The following is a 19,104-nucleotide window of genomic DNA, read 5'->3' on the forward strand; positions in this document are numbered from 1 at the left end:
CTGTCCCCCCCACCACCTGAAGATAAAACGGTTCAATTTTCACCATTAAAGCCATTCATGCCACAGTATTCTAAATCACTCCCAGCCTGCAGTCCTCTATAAGCCTGCTTTACAAGCAATATGCTTAAAGACCTGTAACCATAACGGCACAACTTTACAGCTTCGCCACTTCTCGTCTCACGAATCCTCCTTTTGTACAACAAGGTATTGATTGTTCTATACATAATGGGTTATGAGCCCAGATTCAATATACTATGGAAATGCAAGCAGCAGATGTACTCTGCAGAACACCCCCACTCAAAATCAATGCCTCAACAGAATGCCCCTGTAGCAATGAGAGTTAGGTCTGTCTCTACTCCAACGGAGAACTGACAGAGTGTTAGCCAACTTCAAACAGATGGTTTTAAACACCTTCCTGTTATTTCTGGTTCATATAAGCTAGATTTCAGCTAAAGGTGATTTATTAATAGGGCCTTTTGAGTCACAATGAATGAAAATGAATGAGACTGTTGTGGGACCATCACTCTACAGGGGTTCACCAAGTCTAAGGTTCTGAAAGATGACATCACCATCATCATGCTTAAAGTTGCACGATACAGTAATTGCTCCACCATTTCCTGGTTGGTAAACATCTAGTTTGCTTAATTTCAGTTTATGTAACAGAATAAGCTAGTATAGTGTAGGAAATCATTGTACCATCTAAAACAGCTGTGAAGTATATTTTCCATAAGCAAAAATATTGTTGTTTCAGCTGTTTGAAGCTGATGTACAAAACAGACACAAAAACATAACGTAGTGGGAGGCATAGAAATTACGCACATAGAACAGATCTACCGCTTCTTAGACTTGCTTTCAAGTAGAATGATAGTTATAGAACTCACATTTCTATGTGAATTTGGTCATTCAAAAAGTGACATATTGCCACTTTAAAAGGTAATGTGATGGAACGTCAGAATATGTCACCATGGCCTGAACACTTTCAGCAGCGACCAACCAGAGTGTGAGCAGGAAGGAATGAATAGCCTATCTGTCACCCATTATCAAACAAACAACATTTATGCACAGACTAGTGCAAGCTGCACAGTTACATTGAACACCTATCCTAAACAGTTACATCTGAGAAATCTAGCCTTTAGAATATCATATGCGTTCTATGAGATTGTATGATAAGACGGCTCATTTTGGGGGGCTTTTACATTCTGTGTGCTGCAATGCAGAATGGGATTCAACCCAGTCATAGGGCCAACTGTCCAATGCCCTGCACCTAAAATGTGCAGAACATCTCCATATTGCTTTCATCATCTCCGGCTTGACACAGAGTAAGGTCAAGGCTTTCTAGGGGGTCTGGGTCATGGTATCCCATTGTCAAAGCAGTAGTACTACCAGCAGACAGTACTACTAGACCTGCAGAATTTGCATTGCACACCTGGGTACTGTAGTCATATTTGGGTCTCCTATTTTGAAAGAGGGTGAATAGAGACCTGGTAGCTAGAGAAATGCATTGGAATACCCTGTCTCTACCTCTTCTACAATCCATGCAATCATAAGTGCTGGGAAAGAATAGCACTCCAAAATAGCATTTCACCTCTTAGATGGATGTATTTATCTGTCAAATATAGTACATTGCACTCTCCTGTAAGGTGTCGAATAACAGTGCAGCTTTAGAAAAAAGTATTTGCAACGAGCAGGAGCAGCACTTGCAATACAATTATCGTGTTTACGTCTCGAAATGCACTCGCCCCTGCTAGGCCTCAGTGTTGTCATAAGCGAACGACCTTCCCTCGACTACGTAATTCTTTCCATTCCTTCGCACCGGCAAACAAGCGTACACTTGACAAGATACCTAAATAAATGACTATGTCACACTAATCATGATTGGTATTTAGTTAATCATTTTAGCATGTACAATATGTGGTTGCCGTTGCCAGTATTCTAGAAATGTAACCCGTATTTAGCTTAACTGGCGCGCGCTGGCCTGGGGTACAGTAACTGCATCATCACTATAATAATATAATAGCCACCGAGACCATACATCGAAAGCAATTGTTTTAACGTTAAACAACAGTTAATATGCATGTCTGCTTTCGAAGTATCCCCTCGATGCCAATTCATTATTTTAACATAATACATTTTGTTACTGGGTCCATAATCATTCATACGAAATACGCGATAAATTATATCATTTTCAGGGTTAGTAAGGTATGTTAGTTACTATATCTGGATAGGCTTATAAACACACAACGTTGAGCAAAATAATGTTTGCGTGCTAGTGATGCTGATGCGTCTAGCAGAGACCCCCAATCTGAACCAATTAGCTTGCTAGTTATAGCAACATATTGCATATTTAGCTTTGGATGCAATAAATGATGGACAAGCGGGTACTACTGCACCTTTGAAAACAGGCGAGTTCGGACACTGCTCGGGTGAGCCCTTGCTGTCCGGCGGCGATCGTCTTTGCCTTGCGACCAGCCTGCCCTCCACCGAGCCGTTTCCAACCGGATTCGCGAGGAGCAGCTGCGTCGGACTGCCAGGACTGTTGCAACCGGACGTCGATGTCGGTCCTGTATTGCTCGCGATTGTGAATGAAGAGGAGCAGGAGCGGGTTGGGCTGTGCTGACTTCCACGCAAGAGCTGGTACGGCACCGTGGCACGAATAGGCTGCAGCCGGATCGTGGTGGTGTTGCAGTTGCTGCAGCCGGCTGGAGAGATGGTTGGAGAGCCGTCACCGCTGCGCTTGACCCTCTTTTGCTGCTGTTGGGTTGAATTGGTTGCTGATGATGCTGTCGACATGATGTTGATTGCCACAGTGCAACTCTTCCAGTTGAAAAACTTGCCAAAAATACAAAGTAGTCTTGAATAAAACTCAAGTTACCGGAAAGTACTTTCGTTGGCTTGCTCAAGTATATAAATGTGACATAAGAAAGCAAGTTGGTAACTTTCCCAAAAAAGTTAGCTGGAACATTTGTTTTTGTAAAAGTGTCGTTGAGAGTAAACTGCTTAGCTCCCTACATTTTTCGCACTTTTTCTGCTACTTGTCATTTTTTTAAGTGTTCGAACAAGTATGGATTCCCGAAAAACTCTCAATTAAACATATTCATATTGAATATATCTTCATATTGAACAAAAACGACTTTAACCACGAACTGTACTTATAAAAGCGCAATCACGACATAGCTAGCTAGTTTTGTCTCAATGTTGTCTGTCTTGCAACACGCAACCCCTTTCCTGTGTTCCTCCTCTGTCAAAACTACTGGTTGACGAATCAGGGCGTGGCAAAATCACTCACTGTAAAGCTCTGATTGGTCAAAATAATACTGTAAGGTCGAGGTCATTGGCCAAATTCTAAGCAGCCACCAATCGATTCATTGAAGTTTGTTGAAAATTCAACGTAGACTGCTCTCGAGATAGCTAAAAGGACTGCCCTGAGTGGCGCAGAGTTACATTGATGCGGAGTTAAATCTTAGAGAAATGGTTTGTGCAGAATATTCCGTAAAAATAGAAAGGTTATCTGAGTTTATGTTGATAACTGCACTGTATCCCTAATGCCGAGTGAAAAACATCTGGGAACTCGGAAAAATATGTCAAATCATGACGTCGGTGATCTTTAAGTCAGAAAGTCGGAGCTCTAGAAAGACGCAGAGTTCCCGAGTTGGATGACCAATCAAATCGATTTTTCCCCAAGCGGCTTTAGACCAGTCACATCGTCATGGCATTGACAAGTTTGAGTAAATTTAAACAACCACTGCACAGTTTAAAGATTAAACTATTGTATCTAGACCCTTCCTAAAAAGTCACATATTGCTGTTCAAACACATCTATTACAGATTTACAAAGTACTAAACTTGCACCATATGTATTTTCCCTACCAACAAGACAGGAATCATCAAAATAGTTTACATAGTTTTTAATAGTCTGCTTTTGTACAAATTTGATCAAGTTTTCACCCACATTCAAACATAAGATTATGTATAGCTGATTCACAAATCAAATGCATATACAATTAAAACACAAAGAGGGTACAGAACCAAAATAAAAGGCATTGGACAAGGACTGAAAAGGAAGTAAAGCTGAAGACAGGGTTCAGAATAAGGGGGTGTAAACTTGGCAGATTTACCACAAGGTAAAAATGGTTTGCTTTTTAAAGTGGCATTCAAACTTCTTCAGAGGTAGGCACATTTTCAAAGAACGCACAACTGCATGTGCAGAGGTTAACCAGATGTACTATTGCATGTAACATCCTCCATAACTCTTAATATCAATTTGAAGTTACAGTACTTGCAGTGTTGGGGATTAGTGAAGTACTGTACATGTAGTTCAACTAGTGATTTAACAACATTTTTGCAGTAGCTTGGTGGTAGTTGAACTCAATTGAAATCAAGGTAGTGTTTTCAGTAGCGAATTACTTTTTTTGCCATTTAATGGTGTGGCTAACTACTGGAACTACATTCTACTACTCTTTTCCAAAAATAAAATATGGGTGAAATAGGCAATCATCTTTCTTTTTCAGCATCGGACCGCCCAAATTCTCACTTGAATTTTGTTGTTGTGATTAATTGGATAAATTTCATATTAGTTTAATATCTGACTACAGCGTGATCTGTTCAAATTAGCTTCCCCAACACGGAGTACATAATATCAGGATAACGTGCAAATACTTGGCTGATGGTCAGGTATGAAAACAGAAGCAGGTAAGTAGGGCAGATAGCATGTAAAACATATCCTCTAACCCAATATGACATATAGTGCATTCTGAAAGTATTCAGACCCCTTCACATTTACTTACATTACAGCCTTATTCTAAAATGGATTAAATGCATTTTTTTCCCTCATCAATCTACACACAATCATGTCAAAGCAAAACAGGTTTAGACATTTTTGCAAATTTACAAAAACTTAAAAACAGAAATACCTTATTTACAAAAGTATTCAGACGCTTTGCTATGAGATTTGAAATTGAGCTCTGGTGCATCCTGTTTCCTTTTATCATCCTTGAGCTGTTTCTACAACTTGATTGGAGTAAATTCAATTGATTGGACATTATTTGGAAAGGCACACACCTGTCTATATGAGGTCCCACAGTTGACAGTACATGTCAGAGCAAAAACCAAGCCATGAGGTCGAAGTCTGTAGAACTCCGAGACATTATTGTGTTGAGGCACAGCTCTGCAGAAGGGTACCAGAAAATGTCTGCAGCATTGAAAATCCCCAAGAACACAGTGGCCTCCATCATTCTTAAATGGAAGAAGTTTGGAATTAACCAAGAGACTCTTCATAGAGCTGACAGCCTGGCCAAACTGAGCAATCAGGAGATAAGGGCTTTAGTCAGGGAGGTGACCAAGAACCCAATGGTCACTCTGACAGAGCTCCAGAATTCCTCTGTGGAGATGGGAGAACCTTCCAGAAGGACAACCATCCCTGCAGCACTTCACCAATCAGGCCTTTATAGTAGAGTGGCCAAAAGGAAGACAATAGAGGTGTGCCAAGCTTGTAGCGTCATAACCAAGAAGACTTGTAGATGTAATCACCGCCAAAGGTGCTTCAACAAAGTACTGAGTAAAGGGTCTGAAGACTTATGTAAATGTGATGTCAGTTTTTCATTATGGGGTATTGTGTGTAGATTGAGGGGAAAAAAACAATTGAATTACTTTTAGAACAAGGATGTAACGTAACAAAATGTGGAAAAAGTCAAGGGGTCTGAATACTTTCCAAATGCACTGTATTTCCTATGTACCAGCTTCTACTAATAAAAACACAGTACTCACGATTTTACAGGTCAACCATCTTTAGAGAAACCCCCTCAGTTAAAAATTACAAGATAAATGAAAACAATGTATTGTTAATAGCAAACATGCACAACAACCACAAATTAACCACACCGTAACTAAACCCCCAAAACACATCCAAGTAAACCAAATAAACTAAGTTACTCAAACTCAAATCACCCCCAAAATACAAAGCAAACAACTGTAGCCTTCCACACCGGTGAATCAAAAAAAACTAAATGCTATGTTAGGTCAGTGATTGAATTACAAAGAGAGGAAGAGGCCTGGGGAAATCCACAGTATCGTTTAACGCAGACAGATATAAATACACTTGGTTTCCAGGTATGCACAGCAAAGGATTGTCCAGACAGGGTAAATCCCAAATATTTCATAATGTATGTAGTAGTAAGGCTGCAGCCCAATTCACACATGCAGCCCAATTCACACATGCAGCCCAATTCAGATTTTCTTGCACAATTATTGGCAAAAGAACTGATTAAAAAATAATAATAATAATTGTCTGTGTGTGTAAATGCAGCCTCTATGGATGATTTCACATGATGTGGAATACCACAACATGGCACTGAAAATAACAGCAACTTATGTGCCATCTTTTCAGGTTCTTGAGTGGTTGTCTTAGGAGTTAACTCATAAGGAGTTTACTTCAAATAATAGTCCTAAAAATTATTTTAACTATATATAATTGGTATTTTCTTGCCCCCTCACATTTGTACAGCAGTCAGAGGTAACTGAACATGTGTGTGTTCACAAGATCATTTGTTTGCCAGTGTGCAATGAATGCAGTACATGTGACAGGATACCTTGAAACACTGTCAAATCTAAACTGTGCCATGAAGACTGGGGGGAAACTTGGTTGGTTCAGAATAAATAACAATAAATACAATGTTTGGGAAAGTTACAACACACGATGCGTTCATTAGAGCCATGCTGATGATGATGATGAAGAGAGAAAGGCCACATACGAGTCCCCATATCGAGTGAGTCCTGATAACACATGTTGAAAAATAGGGGATATATATTCTTACATGTTAAAATAGATCAGAAAGCTACATAGTTCCTCTATAGAAATGCTTATGCTACACAAACGCTTCTTCAAATGTTTTCTTAAAGCGTTCTTAACTTCATGGGCAAAAGTGAGGACAGCAGAGAGAAAACATTGTAACCGAATAAAGAATATGTGTAATTTCCTTTATAAGATTTGAAAACTATCTGACATCTGTCTCATGCGTACATTAGTGCAAACCCAAAGGTCAATCAGTGACTTCTAAACTAACAGCAACAACAGGTGAATCTACAGACCCAGACACTGTTCAAATGAAACACAAAGCTATGATGAAGCATGCCAGTCAGACATGAAGCTCGCGCTCTTCTGATACACACCGTTCTTAAAACAGTGAACCAGCACTACTATGACAGGCGCATCAGAAAGTGATTCGCCTTGAACTAGTAGTCTACAATCTTAATGGTGGAACTCTGCGAACTCATCTACCTACATACTGTGTGTAACCTACATCACTGCCGGCAGGTGCAGTTTTGACCCCAACTGACTCACACCTGTTTTCTAACTCTGATCATCACAATAACCTGGTTCATCATTAATTATAGTACTACCATTCTCAGACAGAGCCTATAGAACTGAAACTAAACCTGAATGGTAACGAGCCAAGACAGTCCAAGGTAGTGTTCAGTAGGGCAAACGTAGCTAAACACTTTGGAAAGGAAAACAAACATGTGCCTTTCTTATTGGACAAGCCCAGGTAGTCCCGTCTTGTTTCAGTACGTTTTCATCTGTTTGCTGCCCAATGAACACGACCCAGGGTTGACGTAGGGCTGGTATTGGAGGGGAGGTTGACAGATCAAAAGGTCAGCGGTCATAGTCAGCAAGTAAACTATCTACAGGTCAATGTTCACAGAGCACAGAGTTCTCCAGGGTGAAGTCGTAGGTGAAGGAGGCCAGGTTGTGGTTGATGTCTTGGGGCGACATCAGCATCTCAGAGAAGAGGGGGAACCCAGGACCCCCTGTCTGCATGGCCAAAACATGGGGGGCCAGGGTGAATGGGACATCTCCTAGTAGCTCTGGGAGAGACAGTGCTGCCTCCACTATGGGCGCGGGGGGCTTCCACATAGGTCCTGGTGATGGGGCGATCACTGAAGGTGGAGCAGGGGCTGGAGTGTGGTGGGCCTGGGTAGGTGTGGTACTGGAGGACTAAGGAGAAGAGGTGAGAAAACATCCACCTTCAGACATTGCATTTAGAAACAAGTGTAGGCTACACAATGAAAAAGGAACACTTAACATGGCTAACTTTTGTCAGACATGAAAACAGATTGATGCCGATGAGGTTTCAGAACTCGGCAACATCCATGGGAGGAAGTCACTAGGGTGCTGTCCCAAACCATAACCTTAGCAACTCAACTAGTGTACCAGTAAGTGTACTACTAAACACAAGCAAGCGTCACACAATACAATTATTCTGTCTACCATGATGTTAAATCGGCCTACTATTTGTATTCTTCAATTGACTTATTTGATTCAAAAGGATTTGGTGTACACATAAAGTGCTAGATTGAAGACTTAAGCAGTGCTTCGGGCCTTGGAATAAAAGCCTAAATGCAGAGAAGATGTTACAGGAAATGGCTTATTCCTCTTCAATTAAGAGAGCATTCAGTTGGGACATACCCACGGAAACGTCCTTAAAAGTGTCTGAGTGTTGGTTCTCTCAAACACGGTGGTGACGAGGACTCACTTGGGAGCATGATCAGCAAGCAGTGTGGTGCTTTGCTTTTTCATGACTTCTAGCACTTCACATGTAAAGTAACGTTACATCTTAACCACTAATTACCTCTGTAATAACCAATACAGAACACTGTAGGTAGTGGTCCTGCCATCCGGCCCTCCATATGTTTCATATATTGCCCATAACACAGGAGAGTGTGTGAAGCTGGACAGGTTTATATTGGTGGAGGTAGGAGTTTGTACATCATGTAGGTGAAGGGTGCGCAACATGGAGGCAAAGCACTGTAGATAACACTCATTGAATGGGAGCCAAGCAGCAGTGCCATGTCACCATATGCAGCTTACGCTTCAACACACACACACACACACACACACACACACACACACACACACACACACACACACACACACACACACACACACACACACACACACACACACACACACACACACACGCCTTGATTAAACCCATAATAATGACCACAGGCGACTTCAAGGACCAACCAGATCAAACAGAGAACTAGCAGCAACACCATAGAGCTTCTCTACAGCCACCATATGTCCAGACTGCAGTCCAGACCCAGTGTAGCAGGCATGGAGCGTGCTGAATGGTAGTGGCATGTGATGGTCCTCAAGTCTCTGTGTGTGTGTGTGTGCAGGATCACACCCATGCCACTCAGCATCTGTCCCCAACACAGCAGCAACAGACTGTAGGCAGACTATATGAAGGCAGGATGAGCCAGTCAGTCTCACTGCTGTCGGTTTAAGTCTACAACAGTTGTGTTTCCTGGTACTGAGGACAGCATTTACGAGACAAACCACTTGGCAGTTTTGAGTAACATCGCCCAGGTTGGGTCCTAAATGACACTACATTGGCCTTTCTCCTACATAGCGTTCTAGTTTAGACCAGAGCCCATAAAGAGTGTTATACTGCATGTTCTGCATAGCGCTGCCCCCTGGTTATAAAAGACAATCACCTTTGATGGTTGCACAATAACGTTACATGATGGTTTGCCGATGTTCGCGTTATGGGTCGTCTTCCTCTGTTCTTCCACAGTTTCTCCTGGAGAGGAAAACAAAAAAGATATTCTGTCATTATACACCACGGGCCTAGGCCTGGATTCTTCATCAACATACATGTGCACGAGACCCACTACTAGCCCCATCTACAATGACCTACTTGCCCTGTGGTCTTCAGAACAGAAGTCATTAGCCTCTTTGGGTTATTTTTTTGGTCCTCTGGAAAAGCAGGTCAATTGGGTGATTAGACGTGGTTTAACGAGCGGAATGGCATTCTGATCACATTAATGGATTACACAGCATTAACAAAGTAACACAGCAATACTGTTCCACAGAGCACTATGTGGATCAGAGCATGTCTGCAGCTCTCTCTGGTGTAATAGCCTGTGTTCCGGACCCCATTCCTCTCTCTGGTGTAGCCTAGCCTGTGTTCCTAACCCCATTCCTCTCTCTGGTGTAATAGCCTGTGTTCCCAACCCCATTCCTCTCTCTGGTGTAGCCTAGCCTGTGTTCCCAACCCCATTCCTCTCTCTGGTGTAGCCTAGCCTGTGTTCTCAACCCCATTCCTCTCTCTGGTGTAGCCTAGCCTGTGTTCCCAACCCCATTCCTCTCTCTGGTGTAACCTAGCCTGTGTTCCCAACCCCATTCCTCTCTCTGGTGTAGCCTAGCCTGTGTTCCCAACCCCATTCCTCTCTCTGGTGTAACCTAGCCTGTGTTCCCAACCCCATTCCTCTCTCTGGTGTAACCTAGCCTGTGTTCCCAACCCCATTCCTCTCTCTGGTGTAGCCTAGCCTGTGTTCCCAACCCCATTCCTCTCTCTGGTGTAGCCTAGCCTGTGTTCCCAACCCCATTTCTCTCTCTGGTGTAATAGCCTGTGTTCCCAACCCCATTCCTCTCTCTGGTGCAGCCTAGCCTGTGTTCCCAACCCCATTCCTCTCTCTGGTGTAATAGCCTGTGTTCCCAACCCCATTCCTCTCTCTGGTGTAATAGCATGTGTTCCCAACCCCATTCCTCTCTCTGGTGTAGCCTAGCCTGTGTTCCCAACCCCATTCCTCTCTCTGGTGTAATAACCTGTGTTCCCAACCCCATTCCTCTCTCTGGTGTAATAGCCTGTGTTCCCAACCCCAGTCCTCTCTCTGGTGTAGCCTAGCCTGTGTTCCCAACCCCATTCCTCTCTCTGGTGTAATAGCCTGTGTTCCCAACCCCATTCCTCTCTCTGGTGTAATAGCCTGTGTTCCCAACCCCATTCCTCTCTCTGGTGTAATAGCCTGTGTTTCCAACCCCAGTCCTCTCTCTGGTGTAATAGCCTGTGTTCCCAACCCCATTCCTCTCTCTGGTGTAATAGCCTGTGTTCCCAAACCCATTCCTCTCTCTGGTGTAATAGCCTGTGTTCCCAACCCCATTCCTCTCTCTGGTGTAGCCTAGCCTGTGTTCCCAACCCCATTCCTCTCTCTGGTGTAATAGCCTGTGTTCCCAACCCCATTCCTCTCTCTGGTCTAATAGCCTGTGTTCCCAAACCCATTCCTCTCTCTGGTGTAACCTAGCCTGTGTTCCCAACCCCATTCCTCTCTCTGGTGTAACCTAGCCTGTGTTCCCAACCCCATTCCTCTCTCTGGTGTAACCTAGCCTGTGTTCCCAACCCCATTCCTCTCTCTGGTGTAACCTAGCCTGTGTTCCCAACCCCATTCCCCTCTCTGGTGTAATAGCCTGTGTTCCCAACCCCATTCCCCTCTCTGGTGTAGCCTAGCCTGTGTTCCCAACCCCATTCCTCTCTCTGGTGTAATAGCCTGTGTTCCCAACCCCATTCCTCTCTCTGGTGTAATAGCCTGTGTTCCCAACCCCATTCCCCTCTCTTTCTTCTCCTCTGTGACCATTGCCATCTCCGCTCCTCTTTCCTCTGGGACTGAACTCTTTCTTCTCCTCTGTGACCATTGCCATCTCCGCTCCTCTTTCCTCTGGGACTGAACTCTTTCTTCTCCTCTGTGACCATTGCCATCTCCACTCCTCTTTCCTCTGGGACTGAACTCTTTCTTCTCCTCTGTGACCATTGCCATCTCCGCTCCTCTTTCCTCTGGGACTGAACTCTTTCTTCTCCTCTGTGACCATTGCCATCTCCGCTCCTCTTTCCTCTGGGACTGAACTCTTTCTTCTCCTCTGTGACCATTGCCATCTCCACTCCTCTTTCCTCTGGGACTGAACTCTTTCTTCTCCTCTGTGACCATTGCCATCTCCACTCCTCTTTCCTCTGGGACTGAACTCTTTCTTCTCCTCTGTGACCATTGCCATCTCCGCTCCTCTTTCCTCTGGGACTGAACTCTTTCTTCTCCTCTGTGACCATTGCCATCTCCGCTCCTCTTTCCTCTGGGACTGAACTCTTTCTTCTCCTCTGTGACCATTGCCATCTCCACTCCTCTTTCCTCTGGGACTGAACTCTTTCTTCTCCTCTGTGACCATTGCCATCTCCACTCCCGTTTCCTCTGGGACTGAACTCTTTCTTCTCCTCTGTGACCATTGCCATCTCCACTCCTCTTTCCTCGGGACTGAACTCCTTCTTCTCCTCTGTGACCATTGCCATCTCCACTCCTCACTCCCCTTTCCTATGGGACTGAACTCTTTCTGCAGCATGAAGTCATCCTCCCTGATCTCCCCAGATTCCTTTGATCTGAGCTCAGTGTCTCCAGTCACCCCAATGTCTCTCTCTATAGAGGGTAAATGATCTCCATGAAAGGGAACGGAGGCCCAGAGCCCCATGATAAAAACAGACATTGCGTTACTCTGCACGGGATCAATATGGGATCTATCAGCTTACGCTAGTCTAGTAGTAAAATGTCTCTCAGCTTCAGTAACCTCAGATTCAGATGATTTTTTATTTAAAAAGATGCACTATGCAAAAATTATTTCCTGGTAGCTAAAATTCAAATGGTTCACTTAATTTCAGTTTGTGACAAACCAAGCACGTATAGTGTAGAGAATAATTGTACCACCTAAACTGCTGTGAAATATATTTTCCGTAACCAAAAATATTGTATTTTCTTTTAGCGGTTTGAAGCTTGTGTACAAAACCTAATGTAAAAGACACAAAAACTAAACTTAAAAACGGAAGCACAGAAATACTGCACATAGAACATATCTACAGTTTCTTAGACTTGCTTTCAATGAGAATGACAGATCTATAACTTACATTGTGAATGTGAATTTTGTCAGGTCGCACAAAAAGTTGTACATATTGCAGCTTTAAAATCTTTTTAAATAAAAATATTTTGTCTAGTGTCTTACTTTTCCATTATCATATTCATATTTCCATCCATGTTTGAGGAATATAAGTATGCAATGTTAATTCATTCTATGCCTTGTATTTAAAGCTTTGAGTTGCCCCTTTTAGTCCTACGGGTACAAAAGTCCCCACAATTTCATCACAAGATTTAGCCCACATTTCCATCCACATCTGTGAAGAAATTCTTGGCATGGTAGGTATTGTTCACCTCCAGAGCAAGTCCTCTAGGACAACAGGGGCATCTAAATAATGCCATGTAAAGTAAGCCTATGTTCTCCCCGTTATGTGTCGTCAGCATTGTACATACATGGCCTTGTTTCTGGGCTCAGTCAGTTAGAGGCCCCGCCTTCCCGTTCTCTCTCAGTCAGTAACACACAGAGCATGCATCCGTCATCTGCTCAATAGCATGCAGGAGTTTATACCTTCCATTCACTAAATGCTTCAGGAGGAGAGGGACAACGAGGCAAAAGCAAGAACACACACACACACACACACCTCTGCTTGATGATACAGAGGACAGGTCAGGTCAGGTCAGTTGTACTTGACTTCACATTATAGTAAGGCTGCATGTTTTCACATTCAACATCATGGAAAGACTGTGTGTTTGGATAACTGTAAGTGAACCTGGACTGGCAAACGTGTACACTACTGTTCAAAAGTTTGGGGTCACTTAGAAATGTCCATGTTTTTGAAAGAAAACCACCTTTGAGTGTCCATTAAAATAACATCCAATTGATCAGAAATACAGTGTAGACATTGTTAATGTTGTAAATTACTATTGTAGTGCAAACAGCAGATTTTTTAATGGAATATCTACATAGGCATACAGAGGCCCATTATCAGCATCCATCACTCCTGTGTTCCAATGGCATGTTTTGTTAGCTAATCCAAGTTTATCATTCTAAAAGGTTAATTGATCATTAGGAAACACTTTTGCAATTATGTTACAGCTGAAAACTGTTGTTCTGATTAAAGAAGCAATAAAACTGGCCTTCTTTAGACTAGTTGAGTATCTGGAACGTCAGTATTTGTGGGTTCGATTACAGGATCAAAATGTCCAGAAACAAAGGGCTTTCTTCTGAAACTCATCGGTCTATTCTTGTTCTGAGAAATGAAGGCTATTCCATGCGAGAAATAGACAAGAAACTGAAGATCTCATACAACGCTGTGTACTACTCCCTTCACAAAACAGAGCAAACTGGCTCTGGCTCTAACCAGAATAGAAAGAGGAGTGGGAGGGCCGCGGTGAATAACTGAGCATGAGGACAGGTACATTAGAGTGTCTAGTTTGAGAAACAGATGCCTCACAAGTCCTCAATTGGCAGCTTAATTAAATAGTACCCGCAAAACACCAGTCTCAACGTCAACAGTGAAGAGGAGACTCCGGGATGCTGGTCTTCTAGGCAGAGTTGTAAAGGAAAAGCCATCTCAGACTGGCCAATAAAAAGAAAAGATTAAGATGGGCAAAACACAGACACTGGACAAAGGAAGATTGGAAAAAAGTGATTTGACAGACGAATCTAAGTTTGAGGTGGTCGGATCACAAAGAAGATGACACCATCTGTCAAGCATGGTGGAGGCAAAGTGATGGTCTGGGGGTGCTTGGTGGTGGTAAAGGGGGAGATTTGTACAGGGTAAAAGGGATCTTGAAGAAGGAAGGATATCACTCCATTTTGCAACGCCATGCGATACTCTGTGGACGGCGCTTAATTGGAGCCAATTTCCTCCTACAACAGGACAATGACCCAAAACACAGCTCGAAACTACGCAAGAGCTATTTAGGGAAGAAGCAGTCAGTTGGTATTCTGCCTATAATGGAGTGTCCAGCACAGTCACCGGATCTCAACCCTATTGAGCTGTTGTGGGAATAGCTTGACCGTATGGTACATAAGAAGTTTCCATCAAGTCAATCACACTTGTGGGAAGTGCTTCAGGAAGCATGGGGTGAAATCTCTTCAGACTACCTCAACAGATTAACAACGAGAATGCCCAAGGTCTGCAATGCTGTAATTGCTGCAAATGGAGGATTCTTTGACGAATGCAAAGTTTGAACAACACAATTATTATTTAAATAAAAAAATCATTGTTTATTACCTTGTCAACGCCCTGACTATATTTTCCATTCATTTTACAAATCATTTCATGTATGTTTTCATGGAAAACAACGAAAGTGACCACAAACTTTTGAACGGTAGTGTGTGTGTGTGTGTGTGTCATATATATATATATAAATGTTTAAAATAAAATATTTTCTGAACAGTGTCAGGTCAGGAGAGAGGCCTAAGGTTCTGGCTTGGATCATGTTCTGATCATGTGAAGGGGAAAGAAAAGGAGCACATTACATTCTGCATCGACCTGCTCTGTGTAGTGTGGATCTTGTCAATGACATCACGTTATGTCATGATTCGTGCTGGAGTTGTGGGACCTGATCAGAGCATAGACATGGTCAATGACATGCAGTTTGTCAGGCTAGCAGGCTTCTCGTAAACATCTTTGCCAGTGCAGAACAAACTAGCTCTAGTAATGCTGGACACTGTTAGTAGCCTCACATTTATTTTCACAATCTTCTGTTAATGACCAGTGACCAATTACTAAAACACTTATGAACTTGCATGCATGATGCATGATGCACACCCATCCTTGCATTACCTGGAATGACTTTAGGACTCCCTGGAAAACAGTGGCAATTGTTACTGAGTGACCTACTATCCTGGCACAATAAATAAAGACTTCAGACAAGGAAAAGCAACATGATGTTAAAATGAATGTGGTGTGGGGGTGTAGGCCTTTGAACATGATGTTAGTGAAAAAGACTCCTTGTAGACACTGACAGGCATCCAAATACAAGTGAGGCTATTGTCTGTCTGCCGGCTGGGTTAAGGGCCTGTGAGAGGGAGATGGGCTCCCAGAAGAGGCACAGGCAGCTGCTCATGACTTCAGCAGTCAACCAGCACCACTCCTCAAGAGTGTCAGCTGCAGGCAAGTGCACACACACACACACACACACTTTGAGGGACTGAAGGCCCTGGACTTGGATGACTTCATGACTTCAGAGATAATAAAACAAATCCTTTCTTATCGGATTCCATCTGACAGAATGGAGGAGAAAATATTAGGTGTTACAAATTAACAGCTTAGACTGGGGAGAGATTTGCCTGATGTAGGATACAAACCTTGTCAAATGACGTTATTGTAATAGCTAATTTGCTAATCTTCTGAGGTAAAATGAGATTCGACTCCATGACCCCCTGACAAATGTGAGCCATCCCTCCATCTAGCATCAGGGGCGGACTCTGCAGATTGTTTCCCTTAAAGACCCCATGCAGTCTTTATAAATGTTATTTTTAAATCGTCACCGTGTGTCTAATATAATTACTGTGTGTTTATTCAATGAAAATAACCCCCCCCCCCCAAAAAAAAAGTTAGCTCTTTTTATAATTTATTTTCATTTTGCCATTGAATTGCTCAGTCTGATCATGTGGGTGTGTTGACACATATGTATATTTTTACATACAAAAGAAGCTCTTTCACTAAAAGGGCATTATAATTTTCACAATTTCAGAGTGTTATTTTGATCTTATAGTGTTGAAACATCATTGAGAAAATTGAAAATATGACTTTTTTCACTGCACTGCCTTGCTCCTTCTTGCTCTTTCCCTAAGAGGATTTATCTTGGTCTGAATAACTAAACGTGGATGGAGGCGAGAAGGGCCACAGAAGAGCAGCCTGCCAGCCACCCAGTTCCCTGCCACTGGGATTTTCCGCTGGCTCTCTCCCACAGCCCAGCCCTGGCCCGAACATACCCAACCGGCAGGCCGCTGGCTGGGGAAGTGAAAGGGTAGTGGAGTGGCACATGATATGCCCCCTGCCATATGGACACAGACTGAGCCCCACAGATCAGCTTTGTAAGAACATCTGCTCCCTTTGGTCTGGAGCCATCAGTACCAGGAATTCTCGAAAAGTGGAAAGAGGCTGTGGTGCAGATGGCAAATGTAATGGCAGATTTCAGGGAAACAAGTAGCTACACTTTACATTTGATACAGTTAAAACCATTTAAAAAATAAATAAAAAATTATCCTCACAGAAAATGATCTTTGAATATTCATTCAATGCAACGGCACAAACTAACCTAACTGTACCTAAATTGAAAGCCATTACCCCAACTCTGACTGAAGCACAGTCCTACATTGTTGGATTTGCACTCTGTAACAACTCCTATCAACATTGATTATGAATTCCGTTTTGGTGATTTGCCCTTTAAACTCCCTGGTTTCATCAGCTATCTGACTGATCCCTCCCTTACGAATCTCTCTCTCTCTCTCTCTCATCATTAAACAGAGCACAGTCATAGGGTTTACACTAAAACATCTGTGAGCTCAGTCAGACTCTTTCTCCTTTATCTGGGAAGAAACGCTGGCTCTGAGACTGGCTCTCTCCTGTCTGCCAAGCGAAACATACAACTCCTGACCATCTGTGTCTACTGCTTCATCAAAAGCCATACCTGGGTCCAAATACTATTTGAAATCACTTTAACTACTTCTGGCGTTAGTTTTAGCCTGTCTGGAGTGCCAGATGGACAGCGTTTGAACTTTTGCGACTACTTTATTGGTTCCATAGTGCCAGTCAAGCCCAGCTAAAGTATTTGAAATTATTTTGAGTACTATTTGAATCCAGGTCCACCAGCAGCGCTCCCAATCAAAGCCACGGGATAAAGAGCCAATTATACTGCACTTTCCTGGTAGAGGAAAGAGGGAGGAGGGAGATTCCTGACTAACAATAACATTTTTATTATTTAGGACTTAGAATTTGAAAGGTACCCACGGAAGTTGTTTCTGCCTTTGACCTTTAAAATTGGCAGGATTTATCTTCATAAAGCAAGTAGAAATCCTATATTGTAATTTTGAACTTAATGATAAACATATGCTAATTTGTTGTTATGACTTATTACCACGCCCATGAGCACGAGGAAACTTATTTTTGGCGCAACTCCTTATTTTCATTTCAGGTTCATTTCAGCCTCATGGAAGTGATGAAAGACATTATTCAATGCTTTAAAACTACATGTGGACTTTTTAAGCTTATAGTATTTAGTATGTTACAAAGTAGAGGTTCAGGATTTAGTCTTGTTGACAAAAATTATTAATATATATATTTTTTTTAAATAACAAGATAAACTAAAAATATAGACCGATGTTATTGACTGAATGTGTACAGTGCTTTGAAACATTTAAAAATCAATTTTATAATACAGTAGCACTGAACATGTCATTGTGTGCAACTCTGACACACAACCCCCACAGCATTGTTCTGGGTGATATCAACAGGCAACCAGGAGAGGCCTGGTCACTTAATTATGAAACAAGAATGGTTCAACCAGTAGAGCATTGTGGAATAAACATATTTCATGGATTCAATAACAAATCACAGCATTACTTTATGTGTGTGTGGTCTGCCCAACTTGTTAAATGTTTGGTAAGTGTGGTCGTTTCAGAACTGAGCAGAGTCTACTGAGCAATAGGACGACCTGAAACGTCAAAGTTCTGTTTTACACCTAGACTTTGAGTATCAAGCAAATACACATTTCTGACTATTACAAAGTCAGCAGGTTGACGTTTGATTATTTGTTTCTCACCTATTATCACGAACCCATCTGTACCACCCTCTGACGATGACTTCTTGGAAGAGTCTTTATTACGATTTCCGAAAAAACTGAACATACTGACTCCTTACTGGGTCTGCAAAGGCGAGAAAAACAAACGTTAGCAAGCATACGGCAACATCATCACGGCACTTGGAATGAGAAAATGCATAAAGAAATCATGTTGTGTTTACCCTTTGGTATGTAGAACCTAGGAGTATGCCTGAAAGTTGATCACAGATCGCAATATCATGACTGAATACAAGTAAGTGACTTTCAGTTTGATTTCTTTCAACTTCCGAAGTATCAAATGTCACGTATGCTCTACTAGCTAATTGTTCTTTAGTGTCTAGTTAGCTAGCTGGTTAGCTAGGTTTTCGTCAAACCAAAGCAAATTACTTACCCTACCAGTCTTTTTTCGTTAAAAAGTCGAGTAAAGTAAACATACACTTTTGTTGTTGTTAGATTATCTATGCGATTTCGTGTAGTTAGTCCTTGACCAGTGTGTTGTTGCTGTTGTCTTATCTGTTTCCGGTCATTCCTGTTCTGTAAATGGTCCGTTTAGAAACAATGTCGAGAACAATTTTATTCTAATCAGTTTTATAATGATTGTACCGCAATCTGTCGCTTTGAATCTGGTGTTTATATATTATAC

The 19,104-nt window shown here is 42.3% G+C and overlaps 2 protein-coding genes across 4 annotated transcripts in view; both read right to left on the reverse strand.

The window, feature by feature from the left end:
* Positions 1-3,243, reverse strand: part of LOC135552022 (glucocorticoid-induced transcript 1 protein-like) — a 64,800-nt gene extending 61,557 nt beyond the window's left edge. Inside the window, 1 exon segment of the mRNA XM_064983373.1 lies at positions 2,391-3,243. Coding sequence (XP_064839445.1) covers positions 2,391-2,790 — 400 coding nt within the window. The 5' untranslated portion in view covers positions 2,791-3,243.
* Positions 3,244-3,889: 646 nt separating this feature from the next.
* LOC135552023 (UBAP1-MVB12-associated (UMA)-domain containing protein 1-like) lies at positions 3,890-18,978 on the reverse strand. 3 transcript variants are annotated; one of them, XM_064983374.1, is made up of 5 exons: positions 18,853-18,978; positions 18,644-18,672; positions 18,444-18,546; positions 9,495-9,580; positions 3,890-7,989 (listed from the first exon to the last, which is right to left on the reverse strand). In XM_064983374.1, the coding sequence occupies exons 3-5, from the start codon at positions 18,526-18,528 to the stop codon at positions 7,684-7,686; spliced, it is 477 nt and encodes a 158-aa protein (XP_064839446.1). In that variant the 5' UTR covers positions 18,529-18,546; positions 18,644-18,672; positions 18,853-18,978; the 3' UTR covers positions 3,890-7,683. The 3 variants fall into 3 exon arrangements, with proteins under 3 accessions (XP_064839446.1, XP_064839448.1, XP_064839447.1); XM_064983376.1 differs by lacking the exon at positions 18,644-18,672 and having other exon boundaries at positions 18,898-18,978; XM_064983375.1 differs by lacking the exon at positions 18,644-18,672.
* Positions 18,979-19,104: the final 126 nt, after the last annotated feature.

The sequence above is a fragment of the Oncorhynchus masou genome, chromosome 13 (genome assembly GCF_036934945.1).
Source record: "Oncorhynchus masou masou isolate Uvic2021 chromosome 13, UVic_Omas_1.1, whole genome shotgun sequence".
NCBI classification, from domain to species: domain Eukaryota; kingdom Metazoa; phylum Chordata; class Actinopteri; order Salmoniformes; family Salmonidae; genus Oncorhynchus; species Oncorhynchus masou.